Raw genomic sequence first — 13,422 nt, 5'->3', positions numbered from 1 at the left:
TGCCTTTCATGGCACACACAGTTACAGTAGAAGTAGTGCCCAGCTGGCAAGGGGTAGCAAAGCACAAGAGGCAGGCAAAGAGTGGCAGGCCAGGTCTCTAGCCACATCATCGTAGGATTGCAGTGGCCACTGAGGGGGTATATTATATAAATAATGTATTACATAATACATTATATGCCTAAATACATACTGTACATATATTATTATACTAGCAAAATACCCGCGCTTTGCAGCGGAGAAGTAGTGTGTTAAAGAAGTCATGAAAAAGAAAAGGAAACATTTTAATAATAATGTCACATGATTGACAATGTAATTGTTTTGTCATTGTCATGAGTGTTGCTGGCATATATATATATATATAATACATACACTGTATATATACACACACACACGCATATAAACATATATATACATATACATACACACACACATATATATATATATATACATATAGCAAAATACCCGCGCTTCGCAGCGGAGAAGTAGTGTGTTAAAGAAGTAATGAAAAAGAAAAGGAGACATTTTAATAATAACGTAACCTGATTGACATTGTCATGAGTGTTGCTGTCATATATATATATATATATATATATATATATATATATATACACACACACACATAAACATATATATACACACATATATACAGTATATATACATATACATCCACATACTCTATATATATATACATATATATATATGTGCACAAAACCACACTTTTATCAAGGGTTCCGTCGGGTAGTCTTTTGAAATGAAATTTTCCTCCAATCAGTCCTAGCAACGCACTTTCTTCCGATTAACATTTTTGTAGCTCTGATGTGTGCATCAATGTAATCGGTGTACCAGGAAATCATGCATTGACAGAAGTTCCCCTTTGCTTGTAATGCAAAGTGTGATTAAATGGATTATTTTTTAATGCGTTATGGAGCGCATGCATCGAAGCTTCTCAGCTGTGCTTGTGCTAAGAAAAGGAAACATTTTAAAATTAACGTAACACGATTGTCAATGTGACCTTTTTATAAGTAGTGCCTGGAGGATTCAGTGTGGAGAAACTCTAGAGACAGCGTGTGTATTAACGTGGATTTTTCTCTGAGTATTTGGTAGCAGCGTCACAAAGTCACTTCTGTAAGACTGCGTTAGCTGCGGAGCTCAGCTCAGAGCAAAATGAGGTGAATGGGAGGGGAGATGATGACGTGACTCCCCCACCCGCCTTAACTGTCAATCCCCCACAAACACAGTCTCGGAATTTGCATAAGCACAGCCCTTCACCTGCAATTTTTACTTCGTTACAAAGTGATCAAAACTCTCGTTTATATCCTGCGTCCTCTCATTAAACTTGTATCCCGCATTACCCGTAGACATGACAAACGCCAGTGGCAGCCTGTCTATGAACTTAATTTAAAGTGTAGGTTTACACCGTGTTTTGTTTCCGAAGTAGCAGCACTCATGAATATGGTAGTATATGTCACTCGCTCGCTTCTTATTGTTTCGCTGCCTTCTCAATTATATAATGCATGTTTTCTTCAGCGCTTTTTGGAGCTCTTCCTGGTTTTCTACGTTGACAGTCAGTTCACGTGATTACATGGGAGGCGTGATGATGTCACACGAAACCCCGCCCTCCACGGCTTTCGAGCTCAACTCCATTACAGTATATGGAGAAAAATAGCTTCCAGTTATGACCATTAGGCGTAGAATTTTGAAATGAAACCTACCCAACTTTTGTAAGGAAGCTGTAAGGAATGAGCCTGCCAAATTTCAGCCTTCTACCTACACGGGAAGTTGGAGAATTAGTGATGAGTCAGTGAGAGAGTGAGTGAGTGAGTCAGTGAGTGAGTGAGAGAGTGAGTGAGTGAGAGAGTGAGTGAGTGAGTCAGTGAGTGAGTGAGTCAGTCAGTCAGTCAGTCAGTCAGCGAGGGCTTTGCCTTTTATTAGTATTGATATAGATATACATACATATATATGCATTGTATGTATGTATATATATATATATATATAGCTGGAAATCCACAAAGGGAGTAGATGAATCAGGTGTCTTAGAATAGCTTTTTATTCCAAAGCTTTCGACTCATATCAGAAGTCATCATCAGAGATAAATGATTAACTCCCAGGCACCCAAGGCAATATAAAGCCAATAAGATGGATTGGGATTGATGAGGGTGTTGGTCACAAAGTCTTATTTATTATTCACATGTTCTTCTTTTTTAGCCTACGTATGGTGGGCTCATGTCCACATGTCTGTTAATGGCGTTTTCTTCGGATTGCTACGTTTCCCAGCACCCAAGTGGCAGGACCAGGCTGAGGGGACACCTGCGTAACACCTGGCCGAGGCTCATTAAGGGTCATTTCTGGAGGGTGAGACTGGACCGGGTGTCTGCCTTTGCCATCTGGGATCCAGAGCTGTTTCGTCATGTGGTGGATGTGGCAACATGCTGTACCAGTGCATGCCCCCTCAAACTGATCTGACCTGATTCATCTTCCCCCTTTATGGATTTCCAGCTACAATTATGTAAATCGTATAACACAGACCTTCACCTCATGTACATTTACTGTATATAGTGCCTTTCATAGCAGACACTGTTGTAATATTTTACAATGGGAAGAAGTGCCCAGCTGGCACAGAGTGTTGGAAATCACCTCGGGCAGACAGAGAGCCACACCAGCAGCAGGCAAACCTCGCCAGGTCAGTTTAGGATTGCAGCAGTCACTTGGGGCACTGTGTTGTGTCTCACACTTCATTACAAAGATATGATCATTTTTTTTTTTTTGTTAAATATAGCATTTTCATGGTGAGCACTGTTGTAATATGTTATGGCATAAAGTGGTGCCCAGCTGGCAAGAAGTACGAAATCACCTCAAGCAGACAGAGAACCCCAGTCATATCAGTGTGGGATTTCAGTGGCCACTAGAGGGCGCTGCTGTCAAAGTTTGGAGGGTCTGAAGGGGCGTGGCTTCAAGGTGTCGTCCAATGGGTGGATCTTTGACATGAATGGGGAGGAGGAAGTGATGCTAATGAGGCTCTAGTTTATATATAGTGCCTTTCACAGCCAGCACCTTCCTAATTCTCCCTGTTTTTCTTTATTTTTACTACAGTGCCTGCCATATTGTTTATCTCCATATATGAACCAAGAATTTATATAGCGCCTTTCACACCAAGTGCCTTTTTTTTTCTTTACAGTTCATCGTATAGAAGGTATGACCTTAATGATTTGATCAGTCAGTCAGTCAGTCGGTCAATGCAGGTCATATATGGCGCCTTTTAAAACAAACGCCTTCATGATATACCTTCCTCCACAGGGTGCTCCATTTTAATGAGTTGACCAGTCTAGAGTGTATATAGCACCTTTCACAGCAAACACCTCCATAGATGTACTTTTAGTTTATCTTTTTTCTTTTTTTTTTCTTTCACAGTGCGTTTCATTGGGTGTTGCAAATTAATGAGCTGATCTCACCTGTATATAGCGCCTTTCACAGCAAGGGCCATTGCCGGGTGCTGCAGTGCATTTCACAAGTGGTTCCATGTCACCTTATGGTACCTTTGTGTTATCTAACATTAAATTCATTTTTTCATATAGCGCCTTTCACAATGAGGATCATGTAGGGCAGCCAGTCATTCACCGTACGTTTATTTTCTATCAACCATTTCACAGCGAGCAGGGTCATACGCGACACAGGACAAGAGTTGAATGCCAACACCAGATTAAAAAAAGATGCGGGGACAAGTCTCGGAGGGTCCTGCCATCTCATAGAGACAATTTAATACAAGGGAAGTGTCAGGGGGAGGGGTTACAGTCAGCTGACTCGGCACATCCAATGGGAAGAGGGCTCAAATGATCTGAAGGGTTTGGGCTTCAGGGTGTTGTCCACTGGGTGGCTGTTTGAAAGTGAGGGGGTCTGTCCAGTTTGTATATAGAGTGGTCTCAGAAGTCAGGAAATGACACTGGGCTTGGGGGGGCCGTCAGGCTAGCCGTACCCTGGCACCACCAGCTCTATTGTGAATCTTCATGTATGGGGTCTGTCAAAGCTGCTCTCAGTGATTTGTATGTTTTTACTCCTTTTCCATTTAAAGGGGTCTTTGTTTCCAAGAAGAGCAGTGGGCACAAAGCGGGTAAAAGACAGAAAGCTGAGGACAAAAGTTTTACCTTTGGGAAGCAGCAATCCCAAAGGGCACCAGTAGGGTGCACCTCTGCATTACAGCTGTCCCAATTAAAATTCTGCTAAGGCACCTGCCATGCCATACAAAGTGCCATTGGGGGACTGGAAAGATGCCAGTCTTAATGCTTGTAGGACTCCTGGGGGCTCACAGCATGTAGGACCACCAGCTCACTGCACCTGTACCCCAGTGTGATTCCCAATAGGTAGAGTTTGCACGCTGACTGACAGAGTGCCCTGATTCAGGGGGCAGTGCCCACCGCACCCACGCCTGCAGTCTGTAAAGTGCTTCAGCACAATGAGCGGCCCTCCAGATGACTGCCAAGCTGCCAGCCTGGACGTGGGCCATTTCAATTAGCTTGCGAGAGATGGCTCTCAGATGGCAGTTGGCTGCCTTGAGTGGGAGGTGACACAAACCTTCCCAGCTGGGCACAGTATCACGTCTGAGGAGGACTTGGCAGGCGTTGAGCGTGGCACCATGGGTCTGTCTAATGTAACCTGTAGGGTATTCTCAGGGGTCCATTCCACTATGTGGGGTCAGATTGGGGGGGGGGGCACTTTGGAGAAGACCCCCGCCCACCCCCGTTCCTTTCTGTGGTGTAAAATGTTAGACCACCCAGCTAATGGGATGTGCCCTTTGGAGCGAGCTGCCTTCTGCTTTGTCTAATTCAGGCTTGTACCAGTGCTGATGCCAGCTGTGCTGGGTTTAATAAAACATTTCTGAACAGTGACCCTCAGGAAGACTGCCAAGATGCCAGTCTGGGTACAATCCCTGAAAGCTTGATTGGTTAGGCAGCAGACCCAACTGCTGTGCCAGCGCCTTGCAGAAGTGCAAATGGCTGTTAAGTTCAAAGACAGAGGACTCATTGGGTACGGGCAAATATTCAGCTCAGATATGAAAGGACATAAAAGGCGCTATAAACAGTATTGGGTGTCAGTGCCCACACCAAGCGAGCCCCCTTAACCTAGCAGGCCTCACCTTATTACCTTATAGAAATTTCATTGGGCACAAAGAGGGTATAAGACAGCAAAAAGGAAAACGGCATTTCCAAAGGGCACCACTAGGGGGCACCATGCCACCTTTGCATCACAGGAGTCCCAAATGAACGTTCTGTGAAGGCACTTGCCATGGAAAGTGGCTTGGAGGATTAGAATGGCGTCAGTCCTAATACCTCTAGCACCTCCCAGTGGCACAGCAGGGTGAGTCTGCCAGCTCGCAGAACCCGGACTCTGATGTGACTCCCAATAAGTGCAGTTTGCACGTCCACCCACAAAGTGCCTTCATCCAGGATGCTGAGCCCACCTCAGCCACATCTACAGTTAGTCAAGTGGACCGCCAGATGAGTGCCAAGCTGCCAGTCTTGATTTTGGGTTCAAGTCCTGAAAGCTGGATTGGTGAGCCATCTGCTGTGCCACCGCCTGGCAGAAGCAAACTCAGCGTACACAGCTGATGAGTTCGAAGGATGGAAGACTGGTAGGGGACGGGCAAGTAGACAGTGCAGACATGAATCCCTATATACAGGCAGAAGGGCCCATCCCTGACCCAACATGAGCCCCCTTAACCTGGCAGTGCACACCCTGTTGAGATGCCGCTGGCTTGTTCATTCATTATGGAGCCCATCCCAGCAGCATCAGGTGCAAGGCAGGATCTACCAGTGCAACATTAAGTGCTTTGAGTCTATAAAAGGCACTATATAAATAAAATGCATCATCATCATCATCATTATTATTGTTAATGCTGCTCTGAGTTCTTGGCCTAAAATGTTAAGTCAATCAAAACATAAACACAATGGTGGGTGGAGCCGTTCACTCAATCAGTTGTACTAGACAGCAGCAAACAGGGGCGTAGTCAGGAAGTGAGATGGGCGTGGTCAGAGAGAGGCCATGGGTGTGGCCAAGGGGGACTCCTGATTTAAGTCTCGCTATTCTGTGCTTTGTCTTGGCACATGACAGGCTGGCATCTCAATGAGTTGGGCTCCATGCCCAAGTGAGACACTCGGAGAAGGGAATTTCATTGACTGTACCACTCAGGGCCTGAAGTGGCATCACCCCACTAATCTGGTGGGCTCATTTGTGCTCGAGGTCCCACCTGTTTCTGTGTTTTCCGGGCCTTTCTTTCAAGCGGTGTGTGTTTCAAAGCTGCACCCTTCATTTCAGGTATTTACCAGAAGCTGTAATCACTCAACAGTGTGCCAGCTTTGTCTGTGGGCACTGATGCCGTGTTATTACCAGAGCCAAAGACTGAGTACTTTTAAAAGATATGGAAACATCACAGCCAAGTGCTTCCAGTTTATCCAAGAACAGAGCCCACTTGTGGTGTGTATCGGGGTATGAAATGTGCGGGAGGGCACTCTGCCAGGGGGCAAGGAGATACAGATGAACAACAGGACCACCCACCCCTCTGCTGTGTATGGCCTAGCCTGACTCTGGCACATAATCTTAGATTGTGTAAGCTGTGTTGAATAAAATAAATGAAAGGCGCTATATAATGAATACATATGTACGGCATAGTAAAAAATGAAATGAAGGGGCAGGCAAAGCCCTGCAAACGAGAATTGGTGGCTGAAAGCTGCTCTGTAACCTGCAGGCAGACGTAATGGGCAGATAAGTGAAGGGGGCTACACAACATAGACTGTACATAGTAACAGATAGACGAAGGGCACTATAAAGCAGAGCTGTCTGATTTCTCTTTATTATATAGTGATTTTCATATCTAGCTTACAATGTTTCATAGTATCTTTTGTCAGTTATATAGCACCTTTCAAGTCCCTCTCAATAGATTGATAACAGTGAATGGGTAACTTAAACACAATAAAACAGATAGAACAGTGGGAAGGATATGACAGGCACGGCTGTAGGTCATACAGAGATTAAAGGCGCTATATAATAGACAGGGTAGATAAATAAAGGCGCTATATAACAGACAGTGTATGTTGTTGGTATAGCACAGAGATATCTGAAAAGCTCTATATTGTATAATAAAACAGTGGAAAGGAACTGTGTGACAAAGATAGGTGGACAGTGAGATAAGTCGCTGTATAATAGAGTGATGCAATGGGTAGATACGTAAAAGATACTGTATATAGCCACGAGATGAAAGGCGCTATATAAGACAGAGCGCTGGCTATGCAATGCACTATATAAACAGATGCATATGAATGCATACTGGATAGCGTTATATCAAGATAGAAATCGCTTTTTAAAATGCTCTAGATGAAAGGCGCTATAAAATAGATAAGATGCTGTAAATTGATATAGAGGCCTATGAAAGGCACTATAGAGTAACAGGTGTATAAGAGAGCTAGATAGGTAGCTGGATAAAATGTGCCAGTCACTATATGATAGACTGAAATGGTGGGTAGATAAATACAAGTGACAATGTGACAGACAGAGGGACGTGACAGGCACTATATAACGGGCGCTGTATTAAAGCAGTACTTTTTCAAGGAGATTAATAAAGTAAGCCGTGTTATTAAAGAAAAGCAAAGGACACTTGAAAAGTCCCAGCATAGAGTGACAGGCCAAAGGCTCTCCGTGTAAGGCCCTCTAAAACAGAAACGCAGACATGCAGGTCACGAGATAATAAACTGATACAGTGGATGGAGAAATGAAAGTTACTATGTGACAAATAGATAGGTTACAGGCCAGACCCGATTTTAGGCTAAACCAGTTTAGACCGGGACAAACCAGTTTGCCAAAGCGGATAGGACGAACCCGAAATCAATATGGTGCTCCCAAGACGAACTGGTTTGTCCCAGTCTAAACTGGTTTGGCCCACAGTCTCACTTTCCTCATCGTATTGCGCTTCGGACAGACTGGCTTGGCCTGGTTTGAACTAGTTTGTCCCAAAATCGGGTTTGGCCGGTAACAGAGACACTATGGAGCAACGGGGCAAGGGGCACTGCATATAAAAAGCACAACTCAAATTAAAAGAGATTGTGATGTAAGGCGTATTATACAAACAGATACAGCAGATACTGTAAGTGGGTATCACATAAAGACGTATGAAAGGCACTATACAGGGTGGTCCAGATCGTCTGGACGACTTTGATTTCTGTGAGGACGATTCCAGTTTGGCGCGAAGAGGATTCTTCATGTCGTCAGTGCGCACATTTCTCGATGGTCCGGGATTTTTTGGGTGATTTTCTATGTAATAAACTTAAGTTATAGTGTAATAAACATTGCATAATTAGCTCTGGACCACCCTATATAATAAACAGGTAGACGGTGCTGTTTAACCAAGAAAGGTAGATAGCGAGATATGAAAGTCACTATATAACAGAGCGAGACACCTGGAAGATACTCAATATAGAGAAAGATGAATGGCAGATATGTGACATATAGAGCCACAGATGTGAAGGGCGCTCTACAACAGAGTAAAGGCGCTATATAAAGACAGATACATGGCAAAGGTGCTAGATAATGTGTGCTGGTCCTTTTCGCTGATCTGGTCACCCATGATGTCAGCAGTGGGCATTGAAGCGCATTGCAGTGCCCCTCCTCGGCCATACGTCTCTTTGTGTCGTCTTATTTATTATGTGCCAGCGTCTGCCTGCCATGTTGTGTCCTGTGATCCTGAATGATAAAAGCACATTTGTGTGATGTGACGTAACCTGAGATCTTTCTGCAGTGGGTTAAAGTTTCTTCTCCTGTATATAGCGCCTTTCAAGAGTTTCATCCCCTCGCTGTTGATGAGACGTGCGTCCACATTTTCAGACACATTTCATCCAATTCAGGGCCCTGGGGAGGTGGACCCTGTGCCAGCAGAACGGGGTACAAGGCAGGAACCAACCCTGGACCAGACGCCGGGCCATCAATGGGCATGCAGTTACCCATAATTTACAACCAGTCACACATTTATATGCCTCAAGTGGCTTTGCCCCATCCAGAGTGGGTCACACAAGGCGGGCAGTGGTGGCGATTGAACTGGCAGCCTCCCCCACGTGGTGAGATCTTATAAGTGGGGGGAAAGGTGGGTACCCCGAGTCATCAAACGAATCCTACTGCTGTGTCACACCGGAAATCTCAGCGGAGCCACAGACGCCTGGCGAGGCGAAGTCTAACAAGGTAAAGCGAATGAAACAAAACACAAAAATCGATAGAATCAGAAGGTTGCCTGGCACAGCCGACACGTCCCTAAATTATTCTAACAGACGGCAGCTTGTGTTTGATTTTGTGGACATCTGCTTGGCTCTGAAACTTCACAGCGTGCCCGCTGCCTTGCCGTGCCCACCGTGTTGTGCCCGAGGACGTTTACTGGCCCTCCTGGTCTGCCCTTTACAGCTCCTGCCACCTCGGCTGCTTGTCAGGTTCGATTTAATAAACTTTATTGGTCGTAAAATGCCGACAAGATACACACAAGGCACACAGGAGAAATCAATCAATAAATCAATCAATTGAGTGATAGATAAATAGATAGATAGATAGATAGATAGATATGAAAGGCACTATATAATAGATAGATAGATAGATAGATAGATATGAAAGGCACTATATAATAGATAGATAGATAGATAGAAGGTGGTCCAGATCTAATTATGCAGATCCAGATCGCCTGGATGACTTTAATTTATGTGGGGACGATTCCAGTTTGGCACGAAGATGATTCTTTATGTCGTCACTTTCCGATCTTCTCGATGGTCCATGATTTTTCGTGTGATTTTCTATGTGATAAACTTAATAAGTTATAGCGTAGTGAAAATTGCATATTTAGATCTGGACCACCCTATAGATAGATAGATAAATACATAAATTAATAAAGGAATAGGAGGCAGCAGCAAGAGGAGCAAAGGCCCCCTCTGTTCGATTTGAAGATTCTTTTTGTCACCAGGGTGATGTGGCGGCACAGAGTTTAGGGCTGCATCTTCTCTCCTGGTGTCAGCCTGGTTGATGTCTGTGTGGGCTTTGCATGTTCTATTCAAGTCTCAGTGGGCTTCCCAGAGATTAAGGCCCTTCTGTGTGGGCCCTGTGCTTACATGTGGGCACAGAAGACCCTGCCATGCGTTCGCAACTCGTCCCGGTTTGGTCTCCGTGGGATTGACATTCTTATGTTATGTGCCTTATTTTTCTATGAAGTTGATTTATTCCTTTTTTATTTTGCTTTGCTTTTCCTGACAGGCCGACAAACATGTCCACCAGAGAAGTTCAACTGTGGGGGTCCCAGCAATAAATGCATCTCACTGTCATGGCGCTGCGACGGGGAGACGGACTGTGAGAACAGCACTGACGAGGCCGGGTGTGTGACCGGTAGGTGACATTCGCCGGTGACCTTCTGTCACATTTCTGTACTTGTGTAGCCACTCGGTCATTCAGAATGTCCTGGTCTGATAAACAGGCCAAGAGGGGGGGACACGGAGTGGAACAGGTTGACTGGCTTCCCATTTGATCTGATATAGCGCCTTACATTGTGAGCACTGGGGCTTGGCACTTGATAGGCATGTTGGCCTTGTCTCCCTATTCCTGTTCTTCATGCCCTAGAAATATAAGTGATAGTGATGGGCACAGGGGGCTAAGTGGTGCAGGTTGGTCAGCCAACTTTGTGATCTGATATAGCGCCTTGCATTATGCTCACCGTGCTCTGGCACTTCACAGCTATGCCAGCGTTGTTTCCACATTCCTGATCTGTATGCCCAAGAAAGGTAAGTGGTAGTGAGGGTCACCTAGGGAGTCAGACTGGAGGCTGGTCAGCCATCTTTGTGACTTAATATAGCACCTTACATTGTGAACACTGTGCGCTGGCACTTTACAGGTAGGCTGGCTTTGTCTCCATATTCCTGTTCTTCATGCCCAGGTCAGAGCAATAATAGTGAGGAGGTGGGGGGCTGAGTGGTGTAGGTTGACCTGCCACCTTTGTGATTTAATGTAGCGCCTTACATAAAGATACGTGATAGTGAGGGTCACTTAGGGAGTAGACAGGTCATCCATCTTCATGATTTAATGTAGCGCCTTACGTATTGAACACTGTGCGCTGGCACTTTACAGGTAGGCTGGCATTTTCTCCAGATTCCTGTTTTCATGCTCTCCAAAGATGAAATAACAGTGAGGAGCACATGGGGGCTGAGTTGGGCAGACTGGTTAGCCATCTTCGTGATTTAATATAGCGCCTTACGTTATGAACACTGTGTTGTGACACTTTACAGGTAGGCGGGCCGGCCGGTGTTGTTTCTGTATTCTTGATCTGTTTGTGGCAGTCAGGAACACATGGGGGCTGAGTGGAGCAGGTTGACTGACAAGCGTCATGATTTTCATATAGCGCCTTACATAAAGAGGGTCACCTAGGGAATCAGGCTGGAGACTGGCCAGCCATCTTTGTGGTTTTATATAGCGCCTTGTACAAACAGCACTGTGTTATGGCACTTTACAGGTATGCTGGCCTTGAGACGAAAGATCGCTCGGCGTCTTTCATAAAGAGTCGGGGGTATCCCCATATCCTGTCTAAATTGCCCACCATAGCCTGGTCATTCTGCCACCCCCAATCATCACCCCTGTCTCTAACTGGCCAACTGTCCTTCAGATGAGACATAAAACCGAGGGTCCTGACTCTCTGTGTGTTATAAAAGGTCCCTAGGCATCCCTCGTGAAGAGCAGAGTGTACCCCAATGTCCTGGCAAAATGGTATGTCACAGCCCCACCCGCTCTGGCCCCCCTAATCATGCCCTGCCTCTGGTTGGCTTCAGATGAGACATAAAACCGAGGGTTCTGACTCTCTGTGGTCATAAAAGATACATGAGCATCCTTTGTAAAGAGTCGGGGGTATCTCGATGTCCTGGCTAAATTGCCCACCATGGCCTGGTCATTCTAGCCCCCCTAATCACCCCCTGACTCTAATTGGCTAACTGCCTTTCACCCCTTCACCACCTAACCGCTCGTGTGTGGTGAGCACGCTGGTGCACAAAATGGCTGCTGTCGCATCATCCAGGTGGGTGATGGATGATGTTGCCCCCCACTCACTGTGTTAGGCGCTTTGTGTAGCAAGAAAAGCACTGTGTAAACGGAAAGAATTATTATTATTATTATTATTATTATTATTATTATTATTTCCCCCTGTAAACCTGGTAGCTCGATCAAGATGGTGAGTGCCAGTGATTATTGTGAATGGTGGCTCACCCCGACACTGCAGTGGTGACAAAGTCATGGATGGCACAAATCATCAGTTCACCAACTGGGAGACCCTCAGGTCAATCCGACCCTCAATTCTCACTCTCTCTGGCTGTCACACACACACACACACACAACACATAGTTTCCATATTTCTGTTCTTCATGCCCTAAGATTGTACGTGATAGTGAGGAGCACATGGGGGGGCTGCAGACTGGTCATCCATCTTTGTGATTTTATATAGCGCATTACATAAAGAACACTGAGCGGAGGCACTTTACAGAGACAGTGCCGTCATTTTTGACGTTTCTGTAGTCCACGCTCTGCCTTCGCAGGATTGGTGACAGTGAGAGTCACACAGGGACGCAGGTTGAAGTGGCAGTGCTGTGATTTTATATAGCGCCTTTTGCACGCTGCGTCAGGACGCTTTAGTGGCGCTCTGTCATTGTTTCTGCTTTCGACTCAGAACTATGAGATGGTCAGGCTAAAGGATGAAAGTGGTGCCCAGGCGTGGGGGTAATGGTGGACCCCGCCGGCCCTCTACCGTCACCCCTCACCTAATGTTCCTTCCACGGGTTCACCAACTAAAAACTTGAGATGACTTCTTCCCTCCTCTATTGTCATTTGGTCGTCTTCTTGGTGCTCCGCCAGGGGCCGTGGGCGGCCGATCTGAGGACCTTGCCAAGCCGTCCAGCCAATAGTAGAGCTGGGTGGTGTGTACAGAAGGTGCAGGGGGCTTAATCAGTGCCAGCTTATGACTCTCGCTTACTGGGAATTGCAATTGCAAGCTCCTGCGCCCATCCCAACTTGAAGGCAGCAGGTTGCCCACTCCTCTTGGCGCCCCAGAAATCAAAGGGCATCACCAACCTGTCATTGCTGCTGTGCGTTTTTTTTTCTACTGTGCACCGCTGCCAATTGGCACAAGTAAACTGGCACTTTAGTAGACACGGATAAGCGAATCCAGAGCAAGATTTGACTTTTAAATAAGCCAAATAAACGTTATATTTATAGAGACGCCGCCAGCGATAGTAACCTTAGTGTGAATAACAGTGAGTGGGGGGCTCGCCAGGTAAGACGAGTCCAACTGCAGACTTCCACAGCACTTCGATTCATTGGCTCCACTGGACAGCCAATTAGATTGCAGGATTTTGTCACATTGGGTTACTTGACTCCTCC

The 13,422-nt window shown here is 45.7% G+C and overlaps 1 protein-coding gene across 1 annotated transcript in view; it reads left to right on the top strand.

The window, feature by feature from the left end:
- lrp8 (low density lipoprotein receptor-related protein 8, apolipoprotein e receptor) overlaps nt 1–13,422 on the top strand; it is a 454,742-nt gene that overhangs the window by 327,971 nt on the left and 113,349 nt on the right. The window contains exon 4 of the mRNA XM_039734789.1: nt 10,267–10,395. Coding sequence (XP_039590723.1) covers nt 10,267–10,395 — 129 coding nt within the window. The remainder of the gene's footprint in view (nt 1–10,266; nt 10,396–13,422) is intronic.

This window comes from Polypterus senegalus, chromosome 14 (assembly GCF_016835505.1).
Source record: "Polypterus senegalus isolate Bchr_013 chromosome 14, ASM1683550v1, whole genome shotgun sequence".
Classification (NCBI taxonomy): Eukaryota; Metazoa; Chordata; class Cladistia; order Polypteriformes; family Polypteridae; genus Polypterus; species Polypterus senegalus.
This window is presented reverse-complemented; position numbering and strand designations above follow the sequence as displayed.